The following is a 13,580-nucleotide window of genomic DNA, read 5'->3' as shown; positions in this document are numbered from 1 at the left end:
ACTCAGTTCTTTTTTTCTTTTTTAATTTATTTTTATTTGAGAGAGAGAGAACAAACAGGTAAGGGACAGAGAGAGAGGGAGACAGAATCCCAAGCAGACTCCCCACTGCCAGCACAGATCCTGATATGGGGCTTAAACTCATGAACTGTAAGATCATAACCTGAGCTGAAATCAAGAGATGGATGCTGAACCGACCAAGCCACCCAGGTGCCCTAATCTCAGCTCACTTCTTAGTCTCAGCGTTGTGCGTTCAAGCCCCAGGTTGGGCTCCATACTGGGCATGGAGCCTACTTTAAAAAAATAATAATAATAAATTGTACTGTTTTCAAAGAGTTTACAGCCTTTGTGGCTTTCTTATATAAAGAGATGATTATAATAGTTAATAACCATAGTAATTTATAGTATATACTTTTTTCATATATTCAGGATGAGAAATATGGAAAAATGCTTAGTGATTACAATTCTATGAATAAATGTTTCTCCCCAAATTCATTCAGGTTTCTATCCAAAAGGTCAGAGTGCAGTCAATATTTTAGAAAACTTTTCATTTAGATGTTTACATATTGACTTTTATATAGTGATATTAAAGTACAGGTTTTATTTCCAATTGAAAGAAACTTGTGCAACATAAGTTGTATATAAATTTCAGTGTGGCATTGCATATATTTTAGAAATAGTGCAGCAAGTTTATTAATCGATGTATAATTTCCCCATCAGTAGTTGTATTAATATATAAGCTTGTTCTCATTGGAATGTAAAACAATGGAAATCTATATTTCATAAACCCATATCATAGTACCTTTTCTCAACAGACATTTTACAAGTTTATAAAGATTTTGGTATAAATTTTCTAGGAGCAATAAAAATAAGTATTGTGGATTAAAGGTGTTTCTTAGTCTCTAGAGTATATTGGAAAAAAATTTAAAAAATAGACTTTGATATTGGCTGTTAAGGATCATGTACATGAATCAATCACTTTTGTTCACCTGCTGTGTTGAAATTATTGTACTTATCAACAGAAATTAATTTTTTTCTTAATGTCTGTTAGTTTTAATAAGTGAACCTTCCACAGAACCAGTAAAAATGCTCAAATGGTCAAGAATAACTTTTTTTCTTCAGAAACAGACTCTTAACTACAGAGAACAAACTGAGGGTTACCAGAGGAGAGGTGGGCAGGGGATGGGTTATATAGGTGATAGGGATTAAGGAGGGCACTTGTTGTGATGAGCACCAGGTGTTGTATGTAAATATCGAATCACTAAATTCCACAGGTGAAACTAATATACTATGTTAACTAACTGGAATTTACATAAAAATTAAAAAAAATGGTTTTGTAATTTCATTCTGAATTGAATTTTATTTAGTCAAACAATGTAATGGAATAGTAAAAATTACTTAAGGTCAAAAGCGTATAACTTAACTAGAATTTAATACTTCCTATGTATAATATTTTAGCAGTCATTAACAAAATTCACCATTATCTTTATGTTAATGATGATAAAACAATGTAAAATCTTAATTGTTTGAAAACCATGCTTACTTTTAGCTTATTTCTCAACAAATATCTAGGATGTGTCCCTAGGTCTTATGGTCCAAGATGGTGGATCAAGGTTTAGCCATCCCATTCCCATTCCAGACGGCATAAGGAAGGTGTGAAGAAGAAAAGAGACAAAGTTGACTCCAATCATGATTTAAATGAAGTTCTGGCAAGATAGCATACAACGTTACCTCCAAGAGCAGCAATGAGAAATGTAATCTTTTATTGGGGTGGCCATATGCCCAGGTAAAGGTTGTGTAGTTATTTACTATGAACGAAGAAGAGAATGGGTATTGAAGATTCAAGAAGTCTTTGCCTCCATCCCTAGCATTCTACAAAAGCTGCATTCTCAAAGGTAGCAAATGAATTCCAGCATGGCATGTGAGAGACTTGGCACTCAGCAAGGGAGAACGCAGGGGAGTAGCTTGGAGGTGATAGGGTGACAGGACCCTGGAGAAAGGAAATGAAATTTAACAGTTCTTTAGATGTTAGATTTCAGAAACAGTCTAAATATTATGTATTGGTTTTCTAGAACTGCTCTAACAAAGTACCACAAACCATAGAACAATAGCAGTTTATTCCTTCACAGTTCTGGAGGCTAAAAGTCTAATACCAAGGTGTCGGCAGGGCCTCTTAGACTGGGTAGAATCTTCCCTTGGCTCTTCCTAGCTTCTGGTAGTGGCCATCAATTCTTGACATTCCTTGGCATACAGCTGCATCTCACATCTTTGAGAGTTAAAGATGTTACATTTTTTTTGTCCTCCGCCCCCCACCATCTATCTTTGTAGTCACATGATGTTTTCCTCTTCCTAGAAGGCCATTATCATATTGGGTTTTAGGGCGACCTAATGTCTTCATCTTAACTTGATTACATCTACAAAGACCCTGTTTCCAAACAAGGTGATAGTCACATATACCAGGGTCTTAGCCTTCAACATATCATTTAGAGGGACATAATTTCACTTATAAAATAATATTTCTATAAAATATACTGTTTGATAAACTTTAGACATCCAGATGAGGAAAGTTTGTGTCTTGTTTTTATTTTAGCAGTGAACTTCCACTATGGTTAAAGGTCTACATTATCATTCAATACTTTTAAATTTAGATTTTTGTCATTTTTGATATGTCAGTAGGCAACAATAGTTGTTAAGGTGGTCTTAATTATTGGAATGTATCCATCTAGATTTTTTTTTCCTTTGTGTACAGAAACCCATTCCCTTGAATACCACTAAAGCATTATGACTTGTCATTTCTGTGTGCATAACATACAGCTGTTGATGTGACTTTATTACGCAGCTCTGTTTCCAGTGTCTTCAAAGTTTACACTTTATATCTTGCCTTAAGTTGCTGTATATTATGTAACTTACTCAAAGAAGATAAGTTCACATCCCTTTTTTAGACTTTCCATACTATTATTACAAGATGCATAATACAGTTTTTTTCAGGCAATTGAAGATTTGAATTGGTACATTAAATGATAAGGATCTTGTACAGGCAGGTATACAAACCATGAGAAGTAATAACTAAAACTCTGACTTCTGGAAGATAGGGAAAATATCAACACATAAAACAAAACAAAACAAAACAAAACAAAAACATATATGTACACTCAGTGCTCATCTATGAATAGACTCATGATCCATGCCCTCAAAGAAGGCATACTGAGATCCTTTACTGTCAGTTTGTTATACCTTAGGATACTAAGGAATATGCTAATGAATATACCTTAGAATACTAATGAATGACCCAGTTGATATCAATAAAAACTCATATTTTACAACATATTCTATTTGTAGTATATGTTTATGAATATATCAATCTAAATTGCTTAACATTTGTATTTTATTTTTTTAATTTTTTTTTAATGTGAAATTTATTGTCAAATTGGTTTCCATACAACAGCCAGTGCTCATCCCAACAGGTGCCCTCCTCAATGCCCATCACCCACCCTCCCCTCCCTCCCACCCCCCATCAACCCTCAGTTCTCAGTTTTTAAGAGTCTGTTATGTTTTGGCTCCCTCCCTCTCTAACCTTTTTTTTTTTTTCTTCTCCTCCCGCATGGTCTTCTGTTAAGTTTCTCAGGATCCACATAAGAGTGAACACATATGGTATCTGTCTTTCTCTGTATGACTTATTTCACTTAGCATAACACTCTCCAGTTCCATCCATGTTGCTACAAAAGGCCATATTTCATTCTTTCTCATTGCCAAGTAGTATTCCATGGTATATATAAACCACAATTTCTTTATCCATTCATCAGTTGATGGACATTTAGGCTCCTTCCATAATTTGGCTATGGTTGAAAGTGTTGCTATAAACATTGGGGTACAAGTGCCCCTATGCATCAGCACTCCTGTATCCCTTGGGTCAATTCCTAGCAGTACTATTGCTGGGTAATAGGGTAGATCTATTTTTAATTTTTTGAGGAACCTCCACACTGTTTTCCAGAACCAGTTTGCATTCCCACCAACAGTGCAAGAGGGTTCCCGTTTCTCCACAAATTCTCAAGCATCCATAGTCTGATTTGTTCATTTTAGCCACTCTGACTGGTGTGAGGTGGTAACTGAGTGTGGTTTTGATTTGTATTTCCCTGATGAGGAGCGACATTAAGCATCTTTTCATGTGCCTGTTGGCCGTCTGGATGTTTTCTTTAGAGAAGTGTCTATTCATGTTTTATGCCCATTTCTTCACTGGATTATTTGTTTAATGGGTGTGTAATTTGGTGAGCTCTTTATAGATTTTGGATACTAGCCCTTTGTCTGATATGTCATTTGCAAATATCTTTTCCCATTCCTTTGGTTGCCTTTTAGTTTTGTTGATTGTTTCCTTTGATGTGCAGAAGCTTTTTATCTTCATGAGATCCCAATAGTTCATTTTTGCTTTTAATTTCCTTGCCTTTGGGGATGTGTCAAGTAAGAAATTGCTGTGGCTGAGGTCAGAGAAGTTTTTTCCTGCTTTCTCCTTTAGGGTTTTGATGGTTTTCTGTCTCACATTCAGGTCCTTTATCCATTTTGAGTTTATTTTTGTGAACGGTGTGAGAAAGTGGTCTAGTTTCATCCTTCTGCATGTTGCTGTCCAGTTCTCCCAGCACCATTTGTTAACGAGACTGTCTTTTTTCCATTGGATATTCTTTCCTGCTTTGTCAAAGGTGAGTTGGCCATACTTTCGTGGGTCTAGTTCTGGGGTTTCTATTCTACTCCATTGGTCTGTGTGTCTGTTTTTGTGCCCATACCATGCTGTCTTGATGATTACAGCTTTGTAGTAGAGGCTAAAGGCTGGGATTGTGATGCCTCCTGCTTTGGTCTTCTTCTTCAATATTACTTTGGCTATTCAGGGTCTTTTGGGGTTCCATACAAATTTTAGGATTGCTTGTTCTAGCCTCGAGAAGAATGCTGGTGCAATTTTGATTGGGATTGAATTGAATGTGTAGATAGCTTTGGGTAGTATTGACATTTTAACAATATTTATTCTGCCATTCCATGAGCCTGGAATGTTTTTCCACTTCTTTATATCTTCTTCAATTTCCTTCATAAGCTTTCTATAGTTGTCAGCATACAGGTCTTTTACATCTTTGGTTAGGTTTATTCCTAGGTATTTTATGATTCTTGGTACAATTGTGAATGGGATCAGTTTCTTTATCTGTCTTTCTGTTGCTTCATTATTAGTATATAAGAATGCAACTGATTTCTGTACATTGATTTTTTTATCCTGTGACTTTGAATTCATGTATCAGTTCTAGCAGACTTTTGGTGGAGTCTATCGGATTTTCCATGTATAATATCATGTCATCTGCAAAAAGTGAGAGCTTGCCTTCATCTTTGCCAGTTTTGATGCCTTTTATTTCCTTTTGTTGTCTGAATGCTGATGCTAGAACATTTGTATTTTAAAATGTAGTATTTGAGGGCTTAAAGGCACAAGTTTTAATTATGTAAAAATTTTACTTAAGAGCGGCTTATTTAGCAATAGAAAAATATTATTTTTAAAAATAAAATTGTTAACATTTATATTTTGATTTTTTACTTATGTAGGTTTATTCTTTTAGGAAATAGAGTAAATTATAAGTTCTAAAGATAATCTTGTTTAAATGAAATTAATGTATTTACATGCTTTATGTGTCACTACAAATGTGATTGTTTTAATTTCCCTCTTTGCTCTGTTTCTTTGAGACCCATGCCTTCTTATCCTCTGTCCTTAGAACATGCAGTTTAGTAATAGAAAACCATAATATCACTTATATGTCTTATCTAAAAAAGCCGAATGCATAAAACAGAGAGTAGAGTGTTAGCTACCTGGGGCTTCGGGGGAGATTACCAATCAAAAGGTACAGACTTCCAGTTATAAGATGAGCAAATTCTGAGGCTCTAACATACAGCATGGTGACTATAATTAACAATACTATATTATATACTTGACAGTTGCTTACAGAATAGATCTTAAATGTCACTGTGAAAAAGAAATGGTGATTATGGGGTTCCTGGGTGGCTCGGTTAAGTATCTGACTTTGGCTCAGGTCATGATCTCACAATTCGTGAGTTTGAGCCCCTCATCAGGCTCTTTGCACTTAGCACAGAGCCCACTTCAGATCCTATGTCTCCCTCTCTCTACCCATCCCCTTCAAAAATAAATGAGAAATTTAAAAAAATGGTGATTATGAGACCTAAACGAGGGTGTTAGCTAATGCTATGATGGTAATCATTTTTCAACAGGTAAGTGTATCAAATACATACATTGTATACCTTGTATATGTATCAATTATATCTCCTTATAGCTGGGGAAAAATAAAAGTGAGGATGTGTATCAGTGTGTGGTTTATGTGGATTAATGAGATTCAAAATAGTTTTTAGTTCAGGGAATTGGAGTAGAGCATGTGGAGTGAAGAGTTGAGGGAGACTTCTTCATTGTGCATGGCATAGAAAGGTTATATAACTTCCTGTGTATCTTCTTGTCTTGGCAGTGTGTGCAGGGACAGAGAACAAGCTGAGCTCTCTCTCTGACCTGGAGCAGCAGTATCGAGCCTTGCGCAAATACTATGAGAACTGTGAGGTGGTCATGGGCAACCTGGAGATAACCAGCATCGAGCACAACCGGGACCTCTCCTTTCTGCGGGTAAAACTGTCTCTTTCTTTCTCTTCTCTTCTCTGTGAGTGGACGGTGGTGTCGCGATGCATAGACAGACCATCTTGCTTCAACTTGATGGCTATGCTCTTTTGCCTGGCAGGGACCATGACCGTAGGCAGAAGACATATTGAGGCATGCCTAGTAAAAGAACAAGAGTAACAATGCTGTCATGACTGAAACCCTGAGTTTAGAGCAGTTACTGTTATCCTAAGAGAGTTGAAAGATTCTGTCAGGGTATTGTACATGATATCTAGTAAGTCTGCCTTTTTCTGAATTGCATGCAAGAGGAAATGTGTTAGGCTGGGAACTAGAAGAGTCAAAGGACCAATCAGATAAGAATTGGTAACTTTAGTAATCCCACTTTCTGTCCCTTTTCTGTCACTTTGGAAATTTCAGGCTATTCTATATTACCATGATAAGATTAATACTATTATCTGTAGGAGTAAAATGACATTCATTTTTCAAACCTACAAATTAGTAAAATTAGACACAGGGAATTATAAGTACTTATATAGGTTGATATATGCATGTACATACATGCAGGTGTGTACATAAAAAGTTACTCAGAGACAACCAGTCCTTTTACAAACTTGTTTTGGCTCTCATTTTTACATCCTTGGTCTGCTTAAAGGACTATCATTGCTTAATGCCTTCAGTTTCTTATGTTTTGCTTTAACCAGAATAGATACAGGAATATCTGAACTTGAAAGAGATATTATCTTCGCACCTATGAATTTCTTCTTTTTACAAGAACTAATAAGATGTATTTTAAATAACAGCATCCCTTTAATTTATTTGAGTTTTTTCAATAATATTTACACATTTCTCAGGAGTACTGTCTTATGTAAATCTAGACAAAAGTGTTTCAAATACTGATACAGTAAACTATTCAGGAGATAGTGATTATTTAAAGAACTACAATAATTTAAATAATTCCGTACCTAAATAAGTAGTAACAAAAAGAAGCAATGATCTTTAAATACTTTGAATATTTACTTTAAATACTTTGAAAACTTGAATAAATATATCTAGAAGGGTAACAACTGCAGAAAATAAGCCACCTCAAAACTTAAACAGCACTATAAAGCTGACAATACATATAAGCTTAGTAATGACCCATGAACATACCTTTATTCTCATCTATTTATTTAAAGGTAATACTATTTTTTTCTTACTAAAAGCAACATTTTGGTTGTTAGTTCACTTATCTGTTGTTCCTTTGGGAAGTAACTATTTCTAATTGTGACATTTATTTATTCAGTCAACAAATAGTCTTAGCCCAAGAATATAATAGCAAGTAATCTATTGTCCTTGACTTCAACAATCTTGCAGTCTTGTAGAGGGTTACAGGCGTGTGATACATTAAGTATTGTGTATATGTGTGTGTATATGTGTATGTGTGTGTATATAATGTATACAGTATGTATATATGCATATAAAAAATTTTACAGTTGCTAAGAGAGAAATAAGATACCAAAATCTGAATGAAGGTATGGTCTTTTGTTAATAGTAGATGTGGGTGCTGGGCAAAGAAAGGGGTGGCTAATTCTGAAGGATTCGGGAAAGATCTCATCAAAGAAATGCTTAAATTGAATCATGAGAAAATGAATAGGGACTTAAAAGGTGAGTGGGTGGAAAAGAAAGGCATTCTGATGGAAATAATGTAAGGGAAGGCTTAGAAAGAAGGCTCTAAGTCAGTTAATACAAGTGTACTTAATGTTTACTGCTTTAGATATTAGACATATGCATGTAAGTAAATAACACATCATTCTCACCTTCATGGAAATTGTAGTGTAGAGTGGATGAAGAGAAACTTGTCATGGAATAAAATATTAAATTGGAGAGGTAGAGAACCTTGTACCACAGATAGGTATACAGGGGACATCAGCATCCAAATTAACTACTTAACATTTGGGGCTTAGAAAAAATCATCAAGGGGGATTGAAAAGAATTAGACCAAAAAGTAGACCAAGGACTGAACTCTCCACATGCCCCATTCTCTGTTTTTAGGTGAGTTCAGTGTTATAAGTACGTTTCTGAATGACCCCTTAGAACAGGGACTATGAGCTGAAGTCTCCATTATGCTACTGTATTGGATGAGCCACTCTAACTGTACCTTAGAAAATCCTGAAAGCTCTCCATTTCCAGGTTTTCTCTGTTATTCAAAACTTTGCTTTATGTCACTTCACTGTTATGTAAAACCTATAATACTACCTATTTTTGCTAACCAAAAGAAATCTGAAGAGGATTTTCGCTTTTACAAAATGATCATTGCTTCTTTGCTTCACACCATTTCAAAGAAGGAAGGGTTTCATAGGAACACTCTTCTTTCAGATAGCAGGGGAAAACTGTAATACAAAAATTTCTCTCTTTAGAACTACATTATGGTTCATTTGTGTTCTTTGTGGTTTCCCTCCAAAGTACCTAATTTGTCCAATATTGGCACATTACAATAAGTTCAGTGCATGTAAAGGAAATCTCGTTATTTTACATTATGCTATCGTGTTCAATAAGTTTTGAATTGTATCAGCAAGTAGTAATCTTACATTAATCTATTCTATTTATTACATAAGCTTCATATATATTTATGTAAGTGTAATTCACTGAGCAACTTCTTACACAGGTGTGCAATTTCCCCTCCTCTAAGAATGACTCAAACCTGTAATGTGTTCAGAGAGACATTAATTCTGGAATTAATTTCTTTCTTTAAGAACATAAGAAATTACTTTTGTTTTTAAAAGATTTTCCATCTTTATTTTTCTTCTCTAAGTAGTGAGTTCATAGTATTTTGTTTTATTTGTTTTGTATGAAACCACTCAAATTTCTATAATTTACGAGAACAACTTAGCTCAGTATCCTGTCTACCTCTTTCACTATCTGAATAGTCAATGTCTAGGACAGTGCCTGAAATATCATGAGCTTTCATTAAGTATTTGTCTGATGGACAAATAAATGAATAAAATTTCATAAAACTTAATACTTTATAGATTCCTATTTTGTATATTATATGTTCTCTAGATGAATATGTTCATCTAACCCTTATGTTATTTCTTCGTGACACCACCAAAGGTCAGGTGTGTGGGCATAGACACAGAATAGGTCAATCAGAATCTCTTCCCGTGATTTTCTATACCAGTTTCTTGACTGATATGGGTACATAGTTTCTTGACTATTTGCATACCAGAATACAGTCATCTTTTTTCTTGTGGTTGGAATGTCAGAGAAGGCTGTGCAGACAGCAGAATGGAGCCAACACCCTGAAACAGAGAGCAGAGAGGATGACCATTCACCCCAGATTACTGGTGAGGGAATCATTCATTTCCACATTCCAGTCTGCTTCTCATGACTGGTTGCATTACAGCCAGTGAGTCCAAAAGATACCCCTGGAACTTGAGAGTAACTTTGAAGTGATTTTCCTTTTTATTTTTTTTTCCCTTAAACTAGATGGGTTTTCTATCACCATAACTAAAATATCCCATGTACTCCCATCTCCCAAGATATTAAGAACACAGAAAAAGTAGGCTTTTGAAATGGAATATGTGCTTATATATTATAAATCTAAACCAAAAAAAATCAGAAAAAAGATAAAAACACCCTAAAATGTTTTGGAGTTACTTCCTTAATCTCTGTTAGATGTATTTTATTGAAATACTTTGAAATGCATTACTTTCACGATGCTTTTATTACATCAACCTTAGAGTTTATCGCTGTAAGCACCTTTTCACCCAGCTGTGTTGTAACCTCCAAGTTTTTGCATTTCTCTTACGGGGAAAAAAAATTTAGTTGACAATAGTTAGCATTAGACCCCACATAGTTGGCTAGAAAAAGGCCCTAAAACTTATTTACTATGTACTTTATCACCATCACATGGTTAAGACATAATAGAAAACAGCGAGGCATAAAAATCATAGATTTTGTGTTATTGTCTTACACTTTGTGAACTCTCTCAAACGAGGTGAAATATAGCGAATGATGGGAATGAACTTTTAGACCTTTTACCATCATTAGAATTCTCAAGAGTTTTTTCTCTTTTGTCATTCCATTGGACCTCTTTGCTATTGCTGGTATTCAGTCTCAGCTTTTATAATTTACATTTATTTTCTTTATTTGATATATTCATTTTAAGCAAATAAGTATTATGTGTCAACTAAGTGTAAGACAGTGTGGTATATAAAGTGGAGTATATATGAGGAGTATTAATGACTATTCTTAACAGGCATAGTTATATCAGATATAATATAATAGGCATATAATTTTTATATAACAGGTAACAATATTTAATTCTGACTTGTATTTAGTTGAGTGAAACTTGTTTTGGACATAGTTATTTTTAGGATTATGAAGAGCTAAATTGATTTTAGTGGTTGATCCATTGACCTGAGATATTAAAAACATTAGTAATTCATTGAACCTGTCTATACTGTAGTGTAGAAGCCTTAAATCTTGATTATAGATGTCTTTATTACTGAAAGTGAATAAAATAAATTAATATCTTATATTAATAAATAGCAATATTAATATTTTGTTATTGATAGCAAAAGGCACTGTGTTTGAAAAAGTCAGAAAGTATAGTTTTATAAAGCAAAAATACTTTAAACATATCTTCTCTCAGATGATGAATAACACATGTTGTTATGGGAAAGTAAATTTTATGAGAATACATTTTTTTTTGAAAAAAATAGCTGTTTTTATTGTATTCTTGGCACAAAGCTATAGGGAATTTTTTGTATATATAAGAAATAATGCCATCTAAAACTTTATTTTGAAATATAAAACTCCAATATATTTCTTGATAGAAACCATATAGTTCATTTTTCTTTACCATAGAAAATATTTTATTTTTAATTTCAGATATTATCTTTGTCTTTTAGTTAATAATTAACATCTTGTAATGTCATGGAACTATCATCCTTCTTTATTAGGATATATATGGAATTTTTATGTTTGAGGTTGTTGCTTTTCAACCAGTCTCCATTGGACATGAAATTTGTGTTGCTTTTCCAGTGCTAGTAATGGACCTATATTATTTCATTTTATACTCACACATTGTTCCTTTTCTGAGTAAGGACACATATTTGTAGGAAGGCAGATGAAGCTGTAACTCAGAGACTGCAAGATGCTGTCTGGCTTGCTCCCTGGAACTTAAGACCTTGGCTTCATTAGCATGTTTCTGTTACAGTGTAATCAGGGATGCTGCCTGGCAGTAATGAGTTTCAAGTTGTAACAAGTAACTCTGCTTTCACCTATTCCTTAGCTGTTTTCAGTAACTAGTCCGGCTTAATATAAAATTCTGAAATATTTGCCTTTCAACCTACTTCTAGCTTCAGGGTCTACCTTATTGTCCTCTGGCAATTCAAAGCAGATGACCAGAATTAAATCCAACAATATAGGGAGTGGTTTTTGTATTTACATTTGTTTCCTATATCTTTCTTCCCCATTTAACTCTATCTATGCCTGGGTAAAGCTGTCTTCTGCATAGCATGATTTATCAAAATGCTATGTGGAATAATTCATATTAAAAAAAATAGGTAATTTAGGGACACCTGGGTGGCTCGGTCAGATGAGCGTCCCACACTTGATTTCAGCTCAGGTCATGATCCCAGGGTCGTGGGATTGAGCCCCATGTTGGGTGCTATGCTGAGTGTGGAGCTTGCTTAAGGGGCGCCTGGGTGGCGCAGTCGGTCAAGCGTCCGACTTCAGCCAGGTCACGATCTCGCGGTCCGTGAGTTCGAGCCCCGCGTCGGGCTCTGGGCTGATGGCTCAGAGCCTGGAGCCTGTTTCCGATTCTGTGTCTCCCTCTCTCTCTGCCCCTCGCCCGTTCATGCTCTGCCTCTCTCTGTCCCAAAAATAAATAAACGTTGAAAGATATATTCTCTCTCTCTCTCTCTCTCTCTCTCTCTCTCTCTCTCTCTCTCTCTCGATGTCTCTCCACCCCCCAACCCCATCCCTTCCTCTGCTGGAGCTCTCTCACTCTAAAAATGAATTAAGTGAATAGATAAATAAATAAATAAATAAATAAATAGGTATATGAAGTACTTTATTCCTTTGGGTTAGAAAATAATTTATTGAATAGTTTGTTTAAATAATGGTGACCATTGCCTCTGTCTGGTTTTAGCTTATTAAATACTGGATAGAACGACTTGTGTGAGAGAGATTGTGTTGAAAAGGTTGATTAGAATCAGGATGTGAAAACTAGTCATATTTTAGAATCATAAAAAAATTGAAGAGCAAAATACCATTTAGATGAAACATCTATGACATAATATGGATCTACCTATATTTTCACATTTGCCTGAAAGATGACATAAATGCACTATTTTCTAATACAGCACACTTATTTCAGCTGTGCACAGAATTTGATTGGACTGCATAGTAAGGGAGAACGAGCCTCAGTTTAAGTTTTCCTGAATAACTTTGTAGCATAAATAAGCCATATATTTATTTGTAGGGTGCCTAGGAGGCTCAGTTGGTTAAATGTGCAACTTTGTCTTAAGTACTTATCTCAGTGTGTGAGTTCAAGCCCCACATAGGGCTCTAAGCTGTCAGCGCAGAGCCTGCTTTGGATCCTGTCTCCCTCTGTCTCTGACCCTCCCCGGTTTGCATTCTCCCTTTTTCTCTTAAAAACAGACATTAAAAGATAAATAAATAAATAAAAATAAGTGGTATATTAGTAACTCTATCAAATAGTAGATAAGTAAACAGGATTCCTATATCAAGGGTTGATTTTCTTTGTTTACTCACTGAGCATAGAAGTTTAAGTTTTTCTTCCATGCCACTAACTGGAATAGGTAGCAAGAAAGGACCATGAAATTCAATATCTAAAATATTTAGAGTGAATCATCATTAGGTTAAAAGAAACTGCACCTTTAAGCAAGCAGTAGACTAAGGGTATTTCAACTTTTTACTTAATTTTATCTTTCTG

General features: G+C 34.9%; 1 protein-coding gene across 6 annotated transcripts in view; it reads left to right on the top strand.

The window, feature by feature from the left end:
• ERBB4 (erb-b2 receptor tyrosine kinase 4) overlaps nucleotides 1-13,580 on the top strand; it is a 1,120,478-nt gene that overhangs the window by 406,416 nt on the left and 700,482 nt on the right. For all 6 annotated transcript variants that reach the window (XM_027051681.2, XM_027051663.2, XM_027051688.2 and 3 more), the window contains exon 2: nucleotides 6,495-6,646. In XM_027051681.2, coding sequence (XP_026907482.1) covers nucleotides 6,495-6,646 — 152 coding nt within the window. The remainder of the gene's footprint in view (nucleotides 1-6,494; nucleotides 6,647-13,580) is intronic.

This window comes from Acinonyx jubatus, chromosome C1, assembly GCF_027475565.1.
Source record: "Acinonyx jubatus isolate Ajub_Pintada_27869175 chromosome C1, VMU_Ajub_asm_v1.0, whole genome shotgun sequence".
Taxonomy (NCBI): Eukaryota; Metazoa; Chordata; class Mammalia; order Carnivora; family Felidae; genus Acinonyx; species Acinonyx jubatus.
The sequence above is the reverse complement of the archived record's forward strand: the minus strand, read 5'-3'. Positions and strand labels throughout refer to the sequence as shown.